The sequence below is a fragment of the Terrapene carolina genome, unplaced genomic scaffold (assembly GCF_002925995.2).
Source record: "Terrapene carolina triunguis isolate 2854851 unplaced genomic scaffold, T_m_triunguis-2.0 Scaffold68, whole genome shotgun sequence".
NCBI lineage: Eukaryota > Metazoa > Chordata > Testudines > Emydidae > Terrapene > Terrapene triunguis.
The window spans coordinates 82,057,012-82,080,626 of NW_020664419.1; the positions used below are offsets into that span (position 1 = coordinate 82,057,012).

Here is a 23,615-nt window from a genome sequence, read left to right on the forward strand (position 1 = left end):
CTCAAGGCTGTATAGTCTCTTCTCTGACCAGACTGCATCTCAGGGCTATTTATCACCCACATCATCATGCACTCGCTGGGGCTAAGTAGCCCCTTCACTGACTCAGTTGCTACACACACATCACGGCTCTGCAGCCTGTTCATGACCAGGCTTTGCACACACACTCACCACCAGAACACCATATATACATCAGGACTAGATCACTATGTATACAGTCCATGCAGGCTCTTCGCCACAGGGCTATCATGCTTCATCAGTGCACACCCATCCGACTATAAAGCCTCACCTCAGTCAGATCTCTAGATGCACCTCAAGCCTCTTCACCAAAAGAAATCCATGCTCCCACTGGGATCACTTAGCCTCTCAATCAAGCAGAATGCGAAGGAAACTTCACACACTAACTCATGATACGATAAGCACAGACTTAGGGCTTGTCCACATTTAAACTGCTACAGCGGCACACCTGTGCCCCTGTAGAGCTTCAGTGTAGACACTATCTATGCTGATGGGAGGGATGCTCTTGTCAGAACAGGCAGTAGCGAGGTCAACAGAAGAATTCTTCCGTCACCCTAGCGCTGTCTACACAGGAACTTAGGTCAGCTTAACAATGCTGCTCAGGGATGTGGATGTTTCACACCCCTGAGCGACATAGTTATGCTGTCCTAATTTTCCTGTGTAGAACAGGCCATAAGTGTGACAATTCAGTGGGTTACCAGATATGAGTTAAAATATCCGTAGCTTTTTTGTGCACATGTATGTGTAGAGGGTGTGAGTCATTCATTCTATGGGCCACCCCTCCCAACATGAAATCCTACCATACATTCTCTATTATGCAGTCAACCACCAATTAAAATAGAATGGGGGAAAAGCCGTGTAATAAACTCCCAGGCAAACAGTCAGAAGGAAAAGTGCACACACATATATTAGGGGAAACAGAATCAGAAGCATAGATATTCAACGGGAGGGAGAAGTCTGGGATTCAATAATAATGAAAAAGATTGAGGGGTGACAGTGGACAGTACGTTAGACAGGAGTTTGAAAAGCAATCTGACTGCAAAGAATAGAGCTGGTCAAAAATATTAAGTTTTCTGACACATCAAGGAGACACATTTTTTGCACAAATTTTTGTAAAAAAAAAATCCATTTCTGACCAGCTCTACTAAAGAAGGCCAATGAAGTTATGGATTTATTTTCAAAGGTATGTGATGATGGAACAGAGCGCTAGTAGTGGCTAACCTGTCCCTGCTGCAAGCTGATCTGCACATGGGCATGGAGTACTGAACACTGAGGTGAAAGCCTGGCCCCATTGAAGTCAATGGAAAAACTCCCATTAACTTCAGGGGAATCTGGATTTTACCCTGAGTAATTGTAAGCAGTAGAATTCTCTTCAGAGTAACTTTAAAAACTACCATTACTTATACTGCAATACCATGCAAAGGTCATGGTAAGAATCAGGGCCACCTTTCACTAGGCTTTGTATAAATATTTAGTAAAACAGAGTCCCTGCAATCTACATGATTGAAAAAATAAATGTAGCATCAAGTTGTACCCATTGCTAACCCAAGCAACCCAATGGTCTTTTTTCATGTAACCCACGTCCTCTCTTTCTCGTGTAATGAAGCTTCAGAGTTAAAAGCCCATTGAGATGCATGAAGCAGTTCACAGCTCGTAGACTGTAAACTCTCCTAAGGCAGCAGAGCCACTGTCTTTTATTTGGCTGCAAAGTGCCACGCACATTTATGGTACTACATAACTAATCAATAAAAATAATCTTCGCTTCTTCCTCTGCTGGCTTATGCGGAAGCAGGAAACAAAACAAATCTTTGTTCCTTTTTATTACAACTCTCAGAAGGCTGGCATTTCCCAGAATGCCAGCCAAATGAACATGTAGGTGGCCAAATATAGCTGCAATCCCCAAAGGGTTAATACCGAGTGAAGATTACAAGAAAAAAAAGGATCAGAAAATTGTTAGTGATGCCAGTGATGTGCCAGTGCAGTAAAGGTAGATTATAGATTCACAGATTCCAAGGCCAGATGGGACCACTGTGATCATCTAGTCTGCCATCCTACCTAAGACAGAGGAAGTTAGGGATAGGGTGAATCCCCTCATTCTGCCATGAGTGCAGCAAAGCCCAAGAAGTTGCATCTCCCTTCGCTTGAAGGGATGAAGCAAACCCAGAGCCTTACTCAGCACATTTGTTCCTCCTGTGTCTTAGCTGCTTAAATTCCTGACAGAACCACATTTGTACTGCCGTTAATTCTGAAGAGCCGCATTACAAGTTTTTACTTCATTAACCCCTGCAGAGCCATGGAAGAGAGAGGATCCTGTGAGTCAAAGCTAAAGCGCATCATAGCCTCGCCATGTCCCAAACCACTCGTGTCTGAGCGGAGGTTTAAAAAAAGAGAGAAACGAAAGAAGAAAGGGGAGAGGGAGAAAGAGAATGTTTCAAACCCTGCTGATTTTAAACATCCATAGCTTCAAAACTACGGAACCAATTTTCTTCAAGCACAGTGGCTTGTTTTGAGGATCTCACTGAAACTTGAAAATCAAGCCCAGCCTGAAGACTGTACAATTTGTGCTGCAACTCATTGCATGTATAAGGGTGAATAAGAAATTCCAGTTTGATTGTTATTATACATCTTAGTAACTAACAATTTATAATGATGTGCAGAGAGATCATCAGATGGCATAAAAGTCAGGAAATTCAGAGTTAAAAGTTAACCTTGACTCTAAATCTTGTGTTGTACAGTTCATAGACATATACTATATTATGCAGTGATAGAAAGCTCTGCAGATGTGCATCTACTGTTAACTAGAAAGGTTACTTTTACACAGAAGACAGCACGCAATTCATGTATGGTAAACAGTCTCGCTGGAAAAGCAGTGTAGAAAGAAATGCAATCTTATTCCATTACAGAATTCTGTTTTCCAAATAGGATGTGACATAAGCCAGAATTCTATGAGCATGTGAGATAAATCCTGCTTTACATGCAACAATACAGAGTTAAATTTGCTGTGTGATTTTTAACTATGAATTGCCTGACTTTTGTCCAGCTAACTCAGAACCTCAGCTAAGGTCGCTTGAACAACACAATTGTGCTGCCACAGAAACAGCGGCACAATTTCCACCTTTTCAAGTTGCCACATACAAGCCTCTTTTTGTCACATAAATCCACAAAGATATCACAAAAAAATATTGTGTTAGTGTTAAGTGCCCTCCTACAAAGCACCACTACTACCTCCAAGCCACGTGGCCAGAAGTTTCCCCTCCTATAGGTCTTTTAAGGTGCAAAGAAGATGAGCCCTACTCCTGCACTCCTTAGGAGATCTGTAAATATAGAAGGTTCCCACCTGGCATTCTTCCTAACCTCCTCCTGAGCAGAGATCTGCTATAATGACCACACAGCCCAGCAAAACACTTGGGCATGTGCTTAACTTTAATCATGTGAGTAGCAGTCCATTGACTTTAATGTGGCTAGTCACATGCTCAAAGTTAAGCACGTGCTTAAGTGCTTTGCATATCTGGGGGCCTGGTTGTATAACTTAGGTTTAATGTGCTGCACAGCCCATGGGGCCTTCGCCTTAACATTTCATTAACTTCTTACAAAATTGTAAATACATGTAAAACCTAGACAATCTACATTAATTTACCAGGAGCTAGATGGCCATTGCTCTGCACTTTATGTCAATTATGAGATGATCATTTTCGTGCTTTGCTTTACTAGGTTCTTAGGCATTTTCAGCCAATGTATAGACCCTATTTATTTTCTTAAATTTATTTTTAATTAATTTTTCTCATCTCCACAGGCATTATTTATATGCACTGCTGGCCTTTCACATTTGCTTTTATTCTATTACTACTGTATATGAATGGAAATGTGTGTGTAGCTAGCAGATTATTTCCAACATTATTTCATTTATGTTCTGAATTCTGTACGTATTGCCTTCAGAAAACTGAAATACAGCAGCCACTTGTTTCTCCAAGCCTATCTGAAACACTTATGATCAGAAATCGGGTTATGTCCCCTGATTAAAGCCAGGAAAAACCCAGGCCCGGGAGCTGGATGCAGAACTCTGAAGCAGGGACATTTGGCAAGAAGGCAAACAGCTACAAGAGGGGTAGACCCTATCGGTGATTTACCTCCCTGGAAGAGGAGAGACCCCAGAACTGTTAGATTTCTATTGACCTCACTAAAGTAGAAGCTTGGACTTTGAGCACTTACTGCTAGTTCAAGCAGGCCACAATTGCTGAGTTGTCTGTCCAGACTAGGACTTCCTGGCCTGCATGAAAGAAAGACTCCGTGAGGGCAAACAGGGCCTTCCCAATGGCTCCTAAATTGAGAGCAATGATTGGCAGCCTTGAGTATGAATCAGAGGGCAAGATTCGCTGCTGCTGTTCTGACCCCTTTGTGCTGCTCAGATCAGGTCACAAAGGAGCCAGAATCTGACCACAGCTGCTAAGCTGAACATCCCCAGATGGAGGGGAATTTTCAGCCGGCATAAAGCCCTCAGAGTTGGCTCCGACACCAACTGCCCCAACAGTCAGAGGATGGAGGGGCACGGCAGGTGGGCATGCCGGATTGTGAGGACAAATGGAGAGAGGTGTAAGATGTGCTCCACAATGCCAATTCACAGCTGGCACATGGTCCCATAGGGACCAGATGCTTCCTATCACCATGACAGCAGTGGCCCCTACGCTTCTTTCATTTACACTGCAGACAGAGTCACTTGAGAAGCTGGGAGCTGTAGCCAGATTCCAACTCTCCTGTGTAGTGTCAAGCAAATCTTAGCTCAGGAGAGAATTTAGCTCAGTGCACCTGTCAGGTGTCCTGGTCTCACAGGCTGAGCTGGCCTTTTAAGAAGGTTGAGGACTCAGCTGCACCTGGGCCAATTTTGGCTTGCCTCCCTGGTGACCAAGAGCCAGGACTGCTGTGGGGCACAAAAAGAGGAGTCCTGGGAGAGGAAAGAGGATGGTTGCTGAAAGCTGCCTGTTCCTACTCCTGCAAGCAGGGCTGTAACAGGGAGGGATAGTGTTGCTGCTGAAGACACCCAAGAAGGGTGTGATGTGGCTGAAGAAGTGCTGCTGCTGAGGGAGTGCTGTGGCAGGGAGAGGAGACAATACCCTGGAAGGGATAGACTTTGGGGTTTGGTCAGAGGGCCCAGCCACCTTAGCAACCTGGCTATGTCAAAGACTGAGAGAACATAGTTCATGTGCAACCTGCAGCTGGATGGCCAGTCGAGTGTAATCCCCCAGGAACAGCCAAGAAGGAGGGTGCTGCCGGGAAAAGGTTGTTAATAAATTGTGCCCAGAGCCAAGGACCTGATCATAACTCAGGAAATCAACTGAACTTTCTATGTGATGGTGAGAGTCTATTGTCTCACAGCTGGCCTCAGCCTCTCCTCGGTGAGCCCTGAAGAGTAAGCATTTCAGATGGCTTGCACTGTGTTTTGTGCTATGATGCTCCTCTAGCGGGACTTCGCATCACCAGGACAACATCCTGGGTCCACTAGCTGGATGAATCAGAAGGGCAGAGAATTTCCTCTCTAAGGGTATGAGCTCACTTGGACTCTTACTCAGGTGTTGCCCCTAATCCCTTTCTCATCCACACACAAAACCACCTCACCTGAGTTTAGTGGTGTTTTCAACGCAAGCTAGCTGGTGCATCTGGGGCTGTAGGCTAAAATTAGAGTGGAGGCTTTCACTCAGGTAGAAATCCACCCATCTTGCAGTGAGGACATAGGCTAAATCACTTGAGTGATGACAGTTCTCCATTCCCTTCCCACAATTCCCCTCTAAGGGACAGAGAAGTTCTCCTGCAATTGACACAATTGACTGGGAAAAAATCCTAGAATGTCTCAGCACAAAGAACCATGGGATATACCCTAAGACACACTAGGGCAAGTTCAGAAATAGCTAAGATTATGTGAGTAATGTGAGTAAGTCTTTACTGTGGGGATGTGCACACCTGGGTAAGGCTGACCCGGGTGGTCAGACCAAAGTAACAATCACCTGGTTAATGGCAGTGTAGTCAGCTCCCAGCAGAGCAGTGTAATTCAGCGAGTCGCCCATAGCCCCCTCTGAGTAGAGCGAGTGAATGGAAAGGTTAAATGGCAATTAGCGATTTCTTGGGACCTTTTTAAAAGACCATCCACACATTTGCTTAGGGGATTCTTGGAGCCAACATTTCCTTCAATGGATAGGGGATTTCCCTCCCCAAAATTGGCTACAACTGAATCTACTTTAGGGACCACAACACAGCACATGATTTTATCAGCAGGAAGCCTTATCATTTGGAGGAATTAACAGCTGAAGTATAGTGAGCAGCCCATGTATTCATTTTTGGACAGCTGGCTGGAAAAGAATAGAACTGTCAAGGTTATTCTCCTCAGAGATAGCAGGGAGCACATCAGCATCAGGCACAGGAGAAAGGGGGGTGAACTTTAGAAGTTTGGTAAGATCCCTGCATAGCACCAGCAGGGCCTCTGAGGAAAAATGTTAGGAGAGGTCCTGAAGAAGACAGTCTCTACAAGACTGGGTCATTTAAATCCATATTATTAGGGGCTACTGGAGAGAGAGGTCTGGGGAAGCCAAACTTGAGAGTCTTGCACAGGGGTGGGCAAACTTTTTGGCCCAAGGGCCACATCTGGGAATAGAAATTGTATGGCAGGCCATGAATGCTCACAAAATTGGGGCTGGGGTGTGGGAGCAGGTGAGGGCTCTGGTTGGGGGTGCAGGCTCCAGGGTGGGGCCAGAAATGAGGAGTTCAGGGTGCGTGAGGGGGCTCCAGGCTGGGGCAGGGGAATGGGGTGCGGGGGTGTGTGTGAGGGCTCCGGCTGGGGGTGCAGGCTCTGGGGTGGGACTGGGGATGAGGAGTTTGGGGTGTAGGAGGGTGCTCTGGACTGGGACCGAGGGGTTCGGAGGGCGGAAGGGGGATCAGGGCTGGGACAGGGGGTTGGGGCATGGGGAGAGGTTCAGAGGTTCAGGCTCCAGGTGGCACTTACCTCAAGCAGCTCCCGGAAGCAACAGCATGTCCCTTCTCCAGCTCCTACGCGGAGACACGGCAAGGCAGCTCTGAGAACTGCCCCATCTGCAAGCATCATCCATTCAGCTCCCATTGGAGCGCTGGAGGGGGACATTGGAGTGGGGCCATTGGAGCATATAGGAGGCACAGGGGGGCTTGCCGCAGCTTCCGGGAGCCATGGGGAGCAGCCCCCGACCTTGCTCCCCAGCTGCAGCGGGGCAAGCCCCAGACCCCGCTCCTCAGCGGGAGCTCGAGGGCCGGCTTAAAATGGCTGGCGATCCAGCCCGTGGGTCATAGCTTGCCCACCCCTGGTCCAGCACCTTTTCTAGAGCAGATCCTCTTATCCAAGGAGACACTATCAGTGGAAATGTCCTCAACAGTAGTTGCCTTGAACTTGACTGATGATAGAAAGCCACAGCTGGTGATAGTCTTTTTTTCCTTCTTACTATATCTGACATGTTGGACTCCTGCACCGTTAAGGTGGTGGGATCCTCAACCTACCATCTTCATGCTATTAAAGGCTTTTGCTAGCAGATCCAAGAAGACTCAGAGAGGAATGGGAGGAAGGCCAATATCCCTTACAGTGACCAGGCCCTCAGCATCAGCTTGGGCTATTTTGTCCACTGACCCATGTCTTGCTAGAGGCACCTGACCCTCTCCAGAAAATGTGACAGACTGGGAGGTTTTTGCTGCCCCAGTGACTGCCAAGGACAAGATTTCAGTGGTTTGGCATGTTGGGGAAAGAGACTCTCAGAAAGCCTAGGTGCCCTGGACTCCTTGCAAGGATGTACATTTGTTCTCTTCTTGGCCTTTTGTGATTTGTCAGCTATTGTCTCCTCACAGTATCCCTTCTGCCTAACCAACTGGGACAATGCAGCATTCAAGTCCTATTTAAATCCTGTACTGAGAGTGTAAGTGGGGCATACGTGATATATGAACTTTGTGGGGGGCCCTCTGCACAGGGGTGAATTTCAACCAGAGAGACTAGGGTATTTAATAACTGCTCAAGGACATATGTATTGCTGCTTGAAAATCCTGTCATTGGTTGCTTGTGCCTCTTCAGGTGTGAAGTGAATGAAAATCCATTAAAATGTAGTGCTAGCTTATTTACACAGAGGGCTTTTGACTGAAGTAGAGCTTTCCTGGCCTCCCTTTCACTGGGCATTGGCAGGGTACATTGCAGAGTAAAGCTTGGGCCTGAGATGCTATGAAACCCCCTGAACTGTTGCTAGGTCAGTTTCACCTGGTTCCAGATTTTGTTGCAAAACTTTGCAATTCTAACCCTGATGCACCATCGGCACTGAAAGCCATGTTTGTGTGACGCCCTGATTAGCTAAATATGTTCTATCTTCTCTGTTCTGATAAACTTGGGTTGTTGTGTAGAAAATATCCAAAACAATTATAAATGTATAAACAAAGTGGGGGGAAGAGGACCCAGACCCACTTCATTCCAGCAACCCTACAATAACATCCTCAACAATATGGGCAAGGTCTAGTGCCCTCCATGAATCTGAAGCTGTGTAATCTGCCTCAGAATCAACTTCATATTTTATACACACCTCCTCATGGGTGTGAAGAATATCTTAAAAATATGCACAGAGTGTGAATAGATGAGTAGTTGTCTTCCTGAGTCTGCATGCATCCTGAAATAAGACTTGGAGGTGCACTCAGTTCAATGGGTTGTTAATGGTGAAACCTACTAATGATAAATTAATGGCAACACTTAACTGTTTTAGTGATGATCCATTTAGTAGAAACTTCCAGCTAACAATGCCCAGGCTTTCTCTGGTGTCAAAAGCCCCAATTATCCCTTACTCAGCTGTCAAAACTTCCAGCTTTCTGCCTGACTGCTTCTACCCTGCAGTAACATGTTGTCAATACAAAAAACTGTGGCACACTGAAATGTGAAAATGTGGAGACAGCATGAAACAAAGTGAAGATATTATCAAAACGAACACCACGAGGGCTACTGTACAGATTGGGGTTATTCATTGATGTATTTCATTCCATTAAAAATGCTATTTTAAAAAAATGTACATGAATCTGTCACAGAACTTCCAGGCTGCTGCACAGAAGTATTGTCTACACTAGGGGACCTGGCCCCAGAACTGAGTCTATCTTGTCATGGAATAGACGGGGCCTTGACTATAACAAGCCAGGTTTGCAATAACAAGCCAGTGTGTACAGTCAAGTTCCCACTAGCCACCACATGATAACAAAAGGGTTTGCAGCCTCATGCTTAGAGGCCACCCTACAGCAATAAAGCAGTTTGAGCAGTCCTTGGTTGAATAACGAACTCCAGGCTAAGGAACGAGAACCTACAGCTGCATACTCATGAGTACCCATATAATAAAAATAAACCAGCGTGCACAGCCTAGTGCTAATAAACAACCCTACCCTAACAAACCAGGGAGCGCTGTCCTGCACACATGAGCAATCCTATCAGAGCAAACCAACGTGTACCGCCCAGCATAAGTGATTACTCTGAGATAACAAAAACCAGTGTGTGTAAACAAGGGATAGAAAACTGTTCAGAAAAGAAAAGCATTTCTGTGTTGAGTTTCTAAGCATCTATTCATAACAGTGATCATTAAAATACAGGACCAGATGTAAATCAGTGCATGGACTAACGTCAATAGATCAACACTAATTTATACTAGCAGAGGATCTGGCCCACAGATTTTATAACATGATATCCAATACTGTTACCCCATTCGTTCTTTGCACAGTGCTTTGAACATGTAAAGTGCAACTATTTTTCAGTGATCAGTCTTAGCAGTATTTAACCCAGACACTGCATCAATGCATTGGTTGCCAATTAGAATGGGTTAGAGAGGGTGCAGCCTCTGCCATGGTGAAAGATGCTTTCAAATTTGGAGTGGATCAGTTACCTTTTTGTCGCTCAGTCCAGACACTTGGTCCACGTACTCCTCTTGGATCATGAAGGCGGCCAGGTTGGCAGTATAACTGGCCAGGAAGATGACAGCAAAGAAGGCCCACACAGACACCATGATCTTGCTAGTGGTACCTTTGGGATTCTGCACTGGCACGGAGTTGTTAAACACCAGACCCCACAGCAACCAGATAGCTTTGCCAATGGTGAAAGAGGGTCCACCTGGCTCTGGAGTGACCAAGGAACAAAACAGAGGCAGTGAAAACCTCAGGATAAGCAATCTGCAGTTCTACTTACTCATGCAACATGATCACTGGATTAATATTTCCATCTGTTCCCACAGCTGTAATGCACTCACATCTGTCCTTGCAGCGGCACTAAAGCGCAGCCTCACTCTGAAAAGTGACTTTGTAATAAATGGCAGCGTGGACTTCCATGTTTATCATGTCTCCAGGATTTTGTTGACAAATTAGTACAGTTTATAAGGAAAAAAGATGCTTTTTTCTAACTCCTAACTGCCCCCGGAATCTGAAAGTCAAACTGTTCCTTTCTGCTTTGGCCATCATCACTAGTAATAAAGATTCTGCCAGATGAATTCTGCCCTCTCTTACAGCTGCTCAACACCACTGCCCTCCAATTACTCCCTCGGGGACGCATGTGCAAACTAGCGCCCTTAGTGGACTGGCCCAGGCATAAGTAAGTGCCCAATCTGAAGACCACAGGGTTGCACAAGTAGCCCTACAAATGGATCTTCTTTTGCCATTCTGTTGATGATGCATGAGCCAGAAAAGAGCCTAGCTCTATCTCCCTGAGCTGCGTTGGCTCTGAGCCGCAGACACTTGTAAAAAAACAGTCAGATCTTACTTCTTCAGAAAGTGAGCAGCTCTGACTCTGAATCTGACACGCAAGGAACAGATCTGCCATGCAAGAAGGGGCTATTTTTACATGGTCACTTTTCAGAGCAGAACCTCACTCTAACCATAACAAACACATCTGGGAATCACTCCGCTTATCATTTTGAAAACTCAGAATATGAAAACTGTAAGGTTCTTATGGCAACCTTATCTTTTCCACACTGCATATACCAGACGCAGTGCTAGAGATCTCTGAGAGACAGACTGGAGTTTGCCGCCACAAGGTTGGGAGAGAGATTATAATTGGAATTATTCCAAGGGTTCTTCTCAGGAAGCAACTGTCCAAGTGGGAGCTCCACTACACATGTGACCCTCTGGTGTCAGCTTAGCTCAGCTAACTTGTATAGTAACAATATCTAGCTCCTATATAGCACTTTACAAGGAAGTCCATATCATTATCCCCATTTTACAGATAGCTAAACTGAGGCACAAAGAGGTGAACTGACTTGCCCAAGGTCACCTAGCAGAGTCCAGTGGCCAAGTCAGGAATAGCACCCTGGTCTCCTGAGTCCCAGTCCAGTGCACTACCCACCAGGCCCCCCGGTGTGGTATTGAAAAGGTAGGGCCATACTCCCACCTGCTGCATGGGTGGAGCGTCTAGTGCCAGCAGTGGTGCGACACTTAGATATAGTCTTTGTGCTGCTTATGATGACTAGGGCTGACCTCTGCAGAGGAGCACAAGGGAAGGAACATTTCTTGCACCTTCTCTTCCACCCATGTCAGGCCAGCTACACCCTAGCCCTTCAAGAAAACTAATGGTTTTATTTAAAATATAACTTTAAATGCAAGTGGCCCAATTCTACCCTTGGACATGCACACACAACTCCAGCTGACTCCAATGGGGATGTATCAGCTGGCAAATTGGATCCTCCATATGAAATGGGACAAGTTAGCTATTGTGAGAAACATACATTTTTGCACTTCCTGGCTTTCTGAGTGCTTATAACTGTAATGTTAATATGACAGTAGCATGGTTTTGTGCATTGCATTAATTTATTTTTAAGAGAAAAGAGGAGAGAGAGGCTAAGAATGGGATTTTCAAAATGCCCTCATAACTTAGGGGCGCAAGTCCCACTGATTATCAGTGCCTACGTCACTATGGGTCTGTCTACATTGTAATTAAACACCTGTGGCTGACCTGTGCCAGCTGACTCTGGCTAGGGGGCTGTTTAATTGCCGTGCAGACTTTTGGGCTTGGGCTGCAGCCCAAGCTCTGGGACCCTCCCACCTTGCAGCCCAAGTCCGAACGTCTACACTGCAATTAAACAGTCCCTTAGCCTGAGCCCCACAAGCCTGAATCAGCTGGCATGGGCGAGCTGCCTGTTTTTAATTGTAGTGTAGACATACCTGTAAGTGCTTTTGAAAATTCCACCCTAAAACACTAATCTCTCAACTGATTTCACAGCATATTTTCACAACTGCATTGTCAACCACAGAACCACACAGTGATGGGAGTATCAAAGTAACCTTAACTAGAGCATTAGCGACCAAGCAAACACTATAACATATGCATCTGCCATCCACATCTGCACTATTACACACACCTGTACTAACAAAAACATCTGTCCGAACATGTAATATTTACAACTATTCAGACATACTATTAATTGCATCTGCCCATACAGCTAGTTTAATATCTGCATCTGGCTGCACAGCTGTATTAATATCAGCAGCTGATTGCACATCTGTATTAGTCTTTCCCTTTAACCTCATAGCTATTTTCATCTGCCCATACATCTGTTTAGATATGTGCATCTGCCCATACATGCTGTCCACAGTTCAGTGTTATTAGAGAAGTCCCCACTGGCATAGTTATATTTAAGTCTCTGTCTATATTTCCATTACAAATTCTTTTTTTTTTTTTTCAGTGCTGTCTAACTTGGTGGTATAAATCAGCTGGAGGCAATGGCTTGGCAGGCAAGTGAACATATTTTCAAACAAACATCTGAGTTCAGCTGTTGTTAAGTGACCAGTGTGCTGACAAAATAGAAGGCCTGAGGTTGGGGACCAATTCATAATGGAGTGAGATTAAGGAGAGAGTAGCGACCTTAACTGCTGAGCATTCCATCTTTGCTAATGCAAAAATCCCTCTCTGTCCTCTTCTCTGACTCATCTCTTCTTCTCCCAGGGAAGAAGGCTTTTGAGCAACACAGAGAGAGATCAGACTTGCCCCCTCCATTCTCCCATGCCCTGCAAAATAACTCCTCATTCAGCCCCAGGAAAACCAATGTCTCACTTTCCCAGTCCTCTCACAACCTTTGGTCAACAAAAGAGCTTTAAATGGGGTGGGGATACACCCAGGTAATGGATATCAAGCCTGGGGCATAGAAGAATATAATAGGGGAGAGTTTCTTTCTCTGGGCTTCTAAGTTTTACTTTTTTTAAGTGAAACGTAGCACTGATGAAAGGTGGACTGGCAGTTCAGGACCCTCCAATTATTCCAAAAAGGCTTACAGCAGGGCCAGTGCTAGATACCCGTATCCATTTCCCCTTCCCACCAGCTAGAAGTAGTTTGGAGTTAGCACTCTATAGATGAAAGGCTCTACGTAAGAGTCTCCTGAGCCAAGCCGATTATCCATTATCCATACCCATTATTATCCTAAAAGTCATCTTCCCACCTCCCTCCCTTCCCTTCTTAGACAGAACACAGAGATCCAAGCGGGCTGGATCCATGAGCGTGTGTAGGGGGAAAAGGAACTCCCATTGACTAAGGAGCCAGGATGAGAAGGGAGAGAAACTTGCAATGAAAAAGGCTCCTCTTACCTCTGCCATCAGCAAGGCACCGATTGTAACCCACAGGGCTGAAGTACTCAAAGACGAAGACAGCCACTGCAGAGATTATGAGCAGCATGACAAACATCATCACCCATACGTCAGCACTGAATGGTTCTGGGCAGGAGAGGAGAAAAACAGGGCACAGGGTGAAATGCCAGACACACCACAGCCAGCATTACTGTCCCACTCACAGAGCTCCATGTCTCCTGAGATTCCCAGCCAAAGAGGTTTAGATAATCTTCCTTAGGTACACGAGTAACTTCATATGGATAAGTGTTTGCAGAATCAGGGTCAGAGAGCAGACTGATCCTATAACTCACCTTTTATGCTTTGCTATATCTCAACATATTTTATAAAGCAAAGCGGTAAATATTAGGAATGTAGTAACTGCTTGAGGAAACACAGAAGCAACTCAGGACTCAGTGATCATTCTCAACTACCTTGGGACCCTAGAACTGGGGGATGGACTCTTGGCCTAGCACAGGGATTGTGCCCCACTCTTTTTCAGAAGTGCTGGTAGATATTTATCTTCCACTGTGCCAAAGGGAGCTTAGGTTAATGTGTCCTTGTAGGGTGACATGTCTAAAGCCAAGTCTTACCACCCTCATTGTATTATCACTAAGGACACCGGGGGGGAATAGCTCAGTGGTTTGAGCAGTGGTCTGCTAAACCCAGGGTTGTGAGTTCAATCCTTGAGGGGGCCACTTAGGGATCTGGGGCAAAAATCTGTCTGGGGATTAGCCCTGCTTTGAGCAGCGGCTTGGACTAGATGACCTCATGAGGTCCCTTCCAACCCTGATAGTCTATGACAGGCACAAGTTCTGGTAGGAGGACCTGTACCACTTTTCTTCTGGCTCACACTCACTGGGAGTGATACTAGCTGAGCCACCAAGCACATCATCTACCCAGCAATCAGAACCGTGACTGCAGCAATGTAGACATACCCAAGTTAGCTTTGGTCTAGCTAGCTCCCATAACAATAGAAGCAAAGCCATGGCAGCATGGACTAATCATTCAAGTAGGCACCCAGGGTCCCGGGTGGGCTTAACCTCACTGCTATTGTTATTGGAGTTAGCTAACTCAAAGCTAGGTCAGGTATGTGCACATGTGCTGCAGTCAACCTCTGACAGCAGTGTAGCCAGACCCACGGTGATACTGTGTACTGTAGGGTGAGAGCTGTAAGTGAGTCACCTCCTTGCTAGCATTGTGCCTAAAGGTCACTGAGAAATATTCTGGAGCTCCTGGACCTTGAGTGTTTGAATTTTCCTGGATTTTGCTTGTTTGGGATTTTGAAATAAAACAACTTGAAGAAAAAAAATCCTTCCCTGAAACTCCTTCCTTGGGAATGCCCCAGAGACTCACAAGGACTCTTTGGCTGTTTTTTCATTATACTAGTCCCCCCCTCACCATCACCTCAGGAGAAGAGCTTACCTAGGAAGGCAGAAGGTGAGACAGTTCCGTTGCTACGTGATACCATGACACTAATTCCTGTCTCGATGAAGGGCACAGAGAAGTCTACCACCTCTGACCGCTCCTCATTTATGGTGAGGGATCCTACCGCCATGTAGGCCCGCTTGGTGACCACCTCAGATAAGGAGAAAGACGGAGAGTTACTGAAGCTGGTTCCACTCATGCCTCACAGTTAAGGACCCCACCCATATCAGTATCTTCTCCCACTCCCATCTTTTCATACACTCTTTTATGCCTGGAATTCTCTCCCTGTCCTTACTTCCATCATCTCCTCTTTCTTATCTCTCTTCAAGACATACTTTTTCCAAGAGACTTATAAATATTAATCTTCTACTAAAAGAATGTTGCGTGTATTAAAAAATGATATTTAAAGTATACCTGTGTAGCTCTCAGGATAAACACATCATTTGTCTAGAAGACAAGTTGTCTTATTTCTGTTGTCCTTGTCTTCCCTTCTCTCAAAGAATGTCTGCCATTACCTCTTATATGTCTTGCCTTAATTTAAATAATAAACTCTTTGGTGCGGGGATACATGATAGTCAGTAACCTTATGTTCATCCTTTTTACAGGGCCATGATAAATTTTATACAAAGTATGCCTTCTGAGGTATCATTTGAAAACTCATAATTTGCTGAACATTATTGTCCTGGTAAAATGTGTGTGCCAACATTGTATGTGAAGTTATAAAATTCTACCGTATAAGATATGTTCCAAATTTAGAAAACCTAGCACAAAACTTAGAGACAAAAGGAAAACTGATGCTTCAGCCAGGTGTCAACATAATCAAACGGACTATCACCTGATTAAACTGCCGTTCTTTGGCAGGAAGAAAGAAATTTATATCTTGGCAATAGAACAACTGGAGGTTCCCATGCAAACAGACTGCCTGCCATCTGAACCCCAGATGGAGATGATTCTTAAAGAGGAGGAAGAGAGATAAAAAAGAGGAACAGAGTCCCCAAATCAGTCTCTCCCTTCATCTCTACTCATGGCATCAAGCACACTTGAAAGACAAAAGAAGCATCATTGAACTGGGTGAGTGGTCCTGGCTGAAGGAAGCCAGCCAGACTGCTGTAAGCATGTGGTGAGAGAAAGCTTTTAGCTTTAAATTCACTTAGCTTGCTAAGTTAGGTATTAGTTTGCAATTTATCTTTTATTTCTTTGTAACCAATTCTGACTTTTATGCCTTATTACTTGTAATCACTTAAAATCTATCTTTCTGTTGTTAAAAAACTTGTTTTATTGTTTTATCTAAGCCAGTGTGTTTGGATTGAAGTGTTTGGGGAACACCATTTGAGGTAATAAAATGTGTGCATATCATTTTTTATTAACGAAATGACGGACTCTCTATGAGCGTGCATTGTCCAGGAGGGTACTGGGCAGTACAAGACACACATTTCTGGGGGAAAGTCTGGGGCTGGGAATTTGCTGGTGTCACTCTGCAATATAATTCCAGGGTGGCAGGCTGTCTGTCTGAAGCACTCTTGCACTATAGCTTGGGGTAATTTACATGATGAAGTCTGTGTGAGAGCAAGCCAGGAGTGGCTGCTCTCGCAGCGAAGCAGTGTAAAAGTCTGGCAAACTGAGGAGACACAGCTGTCCAACAGTCCAGATTGTACCCTGGGCAGTGTCACAGGACATCTCCTTTTATTTGATTGTAAAGTGCCAAACACATGTGGCACAGTAGAAAATAATAAATAATAAATGAGAGGGATTGTAGCTATTGTTCAGCAGTGAGCATGCCACAATGGATTCATTCACCCAACAGCCAGATGGATCCCCACACCAGGTCAATCATTTTTATGAGGTCTCATCTGCCCCTTCCCAGGAAGGGGAGCTAATCAGAACTTGGACTAGGATCTGACTCCACAGCCCAGTCTGTGGGTAAAGCTCAGCCCCACCCTTCATTGCTTACCTCCCCAATCATTCCATTCCACGTCCCATTGATCTTCTTCCCATGCTTGCCATTGGTCACCAGGTAGAGGTCATAGGTGAACTTGACAGACTTGGAGATTTTCTTGAGGATGTCAATGCAGAACCCCTTGCAGCATTTCTTGACGTAATCAGGCTCCTCATCCGTCTTGTTCCTGACCAGTCACAATAATAAGGGATTAAGTTTGAGGAGAACTCCCTCTGCTATCCCCCCTCCATTCCCAGAACACCTCCCCTCTCTCCCTGAACATGCTCCTCGTGAAGACCCTAGCTTGTGGTACCACTACTGAGGGGCAAAAGGAGCCAAGCGTGCAGGGCTTGGCTGGCTGGCTGTACCAGTGACAAGAGGCAGCATGGTCCAGGTTGAGAGAGCCCAGATGGCTTAGCTGGAGCAGAGTATCAGGGCAAGCCAAGAAGGCTCCACCTGCTTTGTGGAGAACAGCGAGCCAGGAGAAAGATCCTCTAAGTGCCTACTCGGTCACGATGCGTTTTTGGCAGGGGACTGTATTCCTCATGCAGGTGCCACTTAGTGGGTCCACGCTCTCCACAATGACGAACGGCGCCTCCTCTAGGGTCACAATACTCAGATGGTCATCCTCACGCTCCTCAGAATCAGGGTACAGCTCAAAGCGGGGCCACACATAATACTTCATCTGGAGGCTCTTGTCCTTCCATTTCCCCACCTGCAGAGACACAAATAACACAGAAACACGTGACTGCCCGATCCCTCTCCAAGTTACCCTGTAGCATATTGTCTGGAGACAAGAGGCTCTCAGAGTGCCTGAGCCCACTCACATGCGCAAGGACTTTTTTGAGGAGCAGACCCTGGGGAAATGGGTTCAACAGTAGATAAGATCACACAGGAAATGAGTTTGGAGAGTCATCACAAAATCACTGACCAATCTGGTAACCTTTGGCATAATAATCAGGCTCTGTTCTCAGATGGGCTAAGACTGAAATAAGAGGAGAGCTGCATGTCAGGATTGAGTTTCCCTGGGTGGAGGGGACCATCGCTGGAATAGCTGGGGGTGCTATAAGTCAGGATTGACCATACATAAGCAGAGTTTTGAAGGAAAAGCTCATTTAACAGTTTCCAACATGATCCAGCTCAGATCTTTCCAGTGTTATCACTCCTGCACTTTCACAATCACTAAATTGCATAGCTGTACAGATTAGATGCAGATAAAGAATCATTGCTCTGTCTTCCTGATGCATGAGAAGATATTTCAGGGAGATTCTATTACTTTTATTTATGCTACTTTTGCTTAAGGAAATTCTACAATCTTACCCCTTCAGCCACTACTCTCATTTCTTGGGTAAACATGGACTCCCTTGTTGCAGGGGGTTCCTTTGTTCAACTGGTGCTACGTATACCCCACAGACAGGAGTTATTATTTTGAAGCCATTGCAATCTACCACCAGGTAATGTATTTAGAACACACACTACCCATGGTAAAATATTCCTTACAGAAATTCCAGAAAAACCCACCTCTGATGCTTTCAAACATCACCTCTGCTCACATTTTCACCCATCCCATCACAATTGACACTAATAAGCATCTTGCTTGGCAGCTTCAGCTGAGCAGGCGAGGTCGGAATGGGCCTTGAGAATGAACTCCCCACTCATTCCTAGAAGCAGTGCCTTCAGGTCAGAGTTGAGGTACATTGATGGTGGGGGCGGCATGTGTGTGTAGGAAGCATGACCTGCTGCTGCTCATGCTATACCTGCTCTGTGGGTAAATAGAGGGCTGGAGTCTCTAGCGGCTGTCAACCTTTCACTGAATTTCATTTTTAAAATTACAGGAAAAAAAGCACTTATTAGAGCCTTTTTAGGTGTCAAAGGTTATTTGATAAAATCAAAGCTGTTCTGGTGTTTTGCATTTGATGGCCTCTAGAACCAGCATAAAACATTTATTGCTTTTTAAAAACCTTCATCTGATTTTTAAAAGAGCAAATACCCAGAGTGAGTTTATTCAGTAAATTGTTCAAAGGAACAAAAAAGTCACTCCGGGCAGCAATGACCCCATAACCCTCTCCCAGTGCCAATACAGTCCTGTAGGGGGGTGGCACCAGTGTGCTGTCAGAAGGTTGAGCAGTTGGTGGAGCTGGGTCAGCCCATGGGAACCTGAAGATCAGAAGCTGGCAGCAGATGACAGGAGTGGGCTGCATCTGACATTCTCTGAGGGATCGCCATATTCAAAATAGGAAACAAATTCAGCAATTTTTTCACTTATTTTTTTAAAGTGCATTTTCATGCTAGATTAATACCCTGGGAGACTGATGGCCTCTGTTTATCCTCAGAACAGGTACAACATTGGCAACAAAAGAGAAAATTCTCTCCCTAATCTTATACCTCAGCCCTAATTGAGATGGCCCATTTCTGAGGGGCAGAGGACAGTTTTCTCTATGGTCCATTCTGTCTCTTTAGCCTCTCTTCTGAGAATGACAACAAGGAGCCCAATGAGGGCCATTTGTGCTGGTGGTTTCTGCAGTTTGGACTTATGCTCATGAGGAACTGGGCTCAGATCAGAAGGTCATTTCACTCAAGCCACCAAACAAGCTGGCAGATAGGAACAACTTTCATTTAAATTACAGACTTGTGGCTGGATTGGCACCAGTGATCTACAGGCAAAAGGGCTACGTAGATCATCCCCAGTACACGTCCATCCCAGACACACGTTCAGGAACATTTGTTAACATTATTAGTACGTGATCAATGAAAGAGACATCTTTCCACATCATAGCAACACATAGACACCACAGTAATATATAAACCCCTAAAGCATAGACTAGACCAGATAGACATAGGAGTCAGGCCTGACTCATAACTACCCAAAGGTTCCCGATGAAAGAGATGGGGAGCTCATAGAGTGGTAGGCCGGGAACATTTTTTTGTGTTGTATTATATGGGGTAAATTTATGTGAGTTAAGATGGGAATGGCAGTCCAGCAACACCACAGCGTGAGCACTGAAGTACCCAAACTGCAAACACAGCAGTACACAACCTGTTCACCTGCCCATCAAAGAGTAATGAAATATCAGCACAACCTAAAAACCACTCCATTCCAATAAGCTTTTTATAGATTGCCCAAAAAGGAGGAAAAAGAGAAGGTATGTAAGTGGACTAGCCTAAATTTTCAAGTATACGATAAGTGCCTCAATAACGTTTCCAAATCCTACATTTCAGTGCTCAAATGAACACTCAGGCATATAAAACAAGCATTTCCATGTCTATAGGTAAGTGCTGATTTGAGAGTACAAAGGCAGGAGATGTATAGCCTGCTAACCTAGGAAAACTGGGGGGACGGGGCAATGTCTTTAAGTGTTTCTGATAGACAATGTACATTTGGGAGAGTTAATGTGTATAAGTGTGAATATGGGAGAGTTCATGGGTATGAGTGTGTATTCAAGAAAGTGTGCGCATAAGGCAGCGTGAGTGTAGGGAGAAGAGTGAGAGAAACGTGTGTGCATGTGCGCATGTCTGTGTGAAAGAGAGAAAGGGAGAGAGATAATGCAAGCAAAGGAAGATCTGAGTGTATTTTTATATGGTATCTATCTATGCGAGCGGGAAGGAGCAATGTGTTATGAGGACAGAGGTTAGTCTCAACAAAATTAAATGTCACAGATTTGTCTTGGCCAAGTCATTAAAGGTGATGCCTGCAGTTAAAGAATATAACCTGCCAGCCAGCACAAAGCAGAGTGAGGCACTTCTGACATCTCAGTGTGTTCTGGGGCAGCTTGTAAATTCTTATTATTCCAGTCTTTACTCAGTTCCTGCATAAGGCAGAAAGCTCGGGGTTCTTGTGCCACACATCCCATTTATTACTCGTTATGCAGTTCTGAGAACCCACCCACTTGTAACACCAAAACCTCATTCAATCAGACATCAGCCACCAAAATTCCCCACAGGAAGTCTCAAGGAAAGGAGTATACATTCTCCTATCTCCCCTTACTTCTTTTTCTTAGTGTTACCAAGTCAGTAAGATATTTATAAAACAGAAAGGAGCCAATGGACTGATCTAATGAATATCTTGTACAATACACGGTCAAAAGCAGGATGTTAACCAATCCCAAGCTAACAAAACCCAAACAAATATTATCCCTTTGTAAATAACATGGAACCTCAGATTGGATAGATACCATTGTCAATCACCTCACTCTTTTTCACTACAGGCCACTCCCTTGAATAATTATTAAGGAGGAAATTTAATTATAAGGGAGGGGAAAAAACAATTGGGATGCATAACCGGCACAGAACTTTGTCCCCAAATCTCAGTCCCTGAAGACCACTCAAACCTTCTCTGAGACCTAAAAAAGTTTGAAAAAGCTTCCAAAGTTTAGAAACATCTCTGAACAATTCTGCACCTACCATTGTCTTGGAACTGGGACCAAAGAGCTCGCAAAGGTTAGCGTGGCTGGCTCTAAACATGGTTTGTGCTCATACATCATTGCTCAAACTTGATTAGTAACACAGGCTAATGAGCAGCATTCTGCTCCTGCCAAACGCTTGGACTGGCACATAGCTGTCTTCCTGTAACCCTCCAGGACACTTTTTTTTTTTTTTGTTTACAGGGTTGACATGATACACTAATCACGTTTGTGTAACCGATTTGGATGGTCTTGCTTATTCCCAGCTACCTGTGTGGTAGGACAGCCCAGAACCCCACATGCTGTTGATGCCACTTTGTACATGTCATCAGAGTACTTTGTTCTCTGTTGAGGCACTATAGGATAGCTGCTCAGAGTTTCCAGAGTGCATTTAGGCAAACAAGGCTAGGCAGTGTACCAGGTATGGACACACAAACCCACCTGCTGTGTGACACAAACTGAACTTTGTAACCTGTAACCAGTTAATATGACCATTCCTCATCTAACCATTACAAAAACCCTGGTTAAAAGTTGTCATGTGGGCATAGCCAAAAACATGCCACTCCAGTGAGATTTCCAAGACTTTCTCCTTTCAACTGGGTCAGAGAACTGCCATCCCTTGTGTTTTTCTTAGTATTTCATTTTTATCTGGCCTGGAGAACACAAAGGCCACTTGGGGAACTCTAACTGAAAGTTAAAGAACGTGACCATTCAGAGGTTTGGGTTTTACATTCTGGGCAAGGCTCCTTCCAGATACTGTTTTGGGTGAAGGGTCCAGAGGTACAGGTTCAGGTTTTAGACAAAAAAATTCAGGAGGCTCAGGTTCTTGTCTGGGTGAAGATTAAAGGGGACTGGACAATGTTGTGGTTAATATTTTGCATGAAGCATCTGGAAGATCAAGTTTTAGCACAGCTTCTCTCTGTTTCTTATTTTATCCAGGCTTGATCACCTCCTTGCACTGTGCCTTATACCACTTCCACCCCCATCCCTACAGTTCATAAGAGGTCACAAATAGGAATGAGGGTATTTCAGTTGCATTTAAAAAGTGACCAAAAAGGTCACCCAAAACTCATTTGGAAATCCAAACCCTTCCTGAGGTTCAAAAAAACTCAGATAATATTTCCCCACTATCATTTTTAATGTTCGCAGCTGCCTTTGTGCTTCCTAATTCCAGTGCTGAAATACCATAAGGAAGGAGAAGAGGAGTGGTGCAGCCTATGACTCAGGAGAACTGGATTTAATTCTCTGCTCTGCCACAAAGCTTCTTAAGAGACCGTGGCTAGGGACTTCTCTGTCCCTCAGTTCCTCATCTATAAAATGGGGATAATAATACTTTCCTAGCTCAATGGGGTATTGTGAGGATAAACACAAAATGCATTGAGTGTGACACTAGCAGACCAGGTGCCAGCTCATGCCACGGTCCTCATGTCTCATTTGAGCAATGACAAACACATAGCTGGAATCCATCTCTGTGTTAGTATTGTTAAAATAGGTATTAGAATCACATTAATGTGTTTAGTATTTAGACTTTATGGAATGCTTGAAAGTTTGCTGCATGCACTGATCTCACTTATAACATCTGTATCTCATACTGTAAGGAAGTGTTTGAGTTGTTGTATTGTGAGCCTCTGTCCCTGTGTAAGTCACCAGACAGGACAGAGACATTAATCAGTGTGAAGGGCTGATGGTCAACAGGTGTTACACCCTTCCCAAAAGGAAAGTCCATCGGTACCAGATGGACTATTGTGGGACTGGAATTTTCCTATGTATCCTCAATAAGAGGACAACGACTTTTGTTGTCCTGGTCTCTTCCCAGCGAAGATGAGTCATGCAAGTAGATTCCTCCTATCAGCTGAGTTTGCAGCTCAGAGCACATGGTAGGAGAGGGATAAAAGCCCCAAACCAAAGGAACTTAGTATCTCTATGCTGATTAATCTCTGGGGGGCAGGGCTGGTTCCAGGCACCAGCTGAGCAAGCTGGTGCTTGGGGCGGCAGATTGTTGGAGGCGGCCTTCTGCCCAATCCTAGGGCGGCACGGCCGCTTTTTTTTTTTTTGTTCTTGTTCCACTCCGGCCGCCCTGTATGGGGCAGCAGCGCGGAGAACCAGAGCGCCCTGCAGGGCAGTCCTCTTCCTTCCCTCCCTGCCGACCGAAGCGGAGCCCTCGCGGCAGGAGGTGGCGCAGCGGGAGGGGCCACGTGGCAGCGCCCCTGCTGTAGCCCTGGCCGCCCCCTTCTCTCTCT

At 45.1% G+C, this 23,615-nt stretch overlaps 1 protein-coding gene across 1 annotated transcript in view; it reads right to left on the minus strand.

Moving 5' to 3' along the window:
• Positions 1–23,615, minus strand: part of GRIN2B (glutamate ionotropic receptor NMDA type subunit 2B) — a 227,847-nt gene that overhangs the window by 19,405 nt on the left and 184,827 nt on the right. The window contains exons 4-8 of the mRNA XM_024193868.1: positions 17,482–17,690; positions 16,991–17,162; positions 15,037–15,190; positions 13,594–13,719; positions 9,915–10,144 (exon numbers count right to left, since the gene is read on the minus strand). Coding sequence (XP_024049636.1) covers positions 9,915–10,144; positions 13,594–13,719; positions 15,037–15,190; positions 16,991–17,162; positions 17,482–17,690 — 891 coding nt within the window. The remainder of the gene's footprint in view (positions 1–9,914; positions 10,145–13,593; positions 13,720–15,036; positions 15,191–16,990; positions 17,163–17,481; positions 17,691–23,615) is intronic.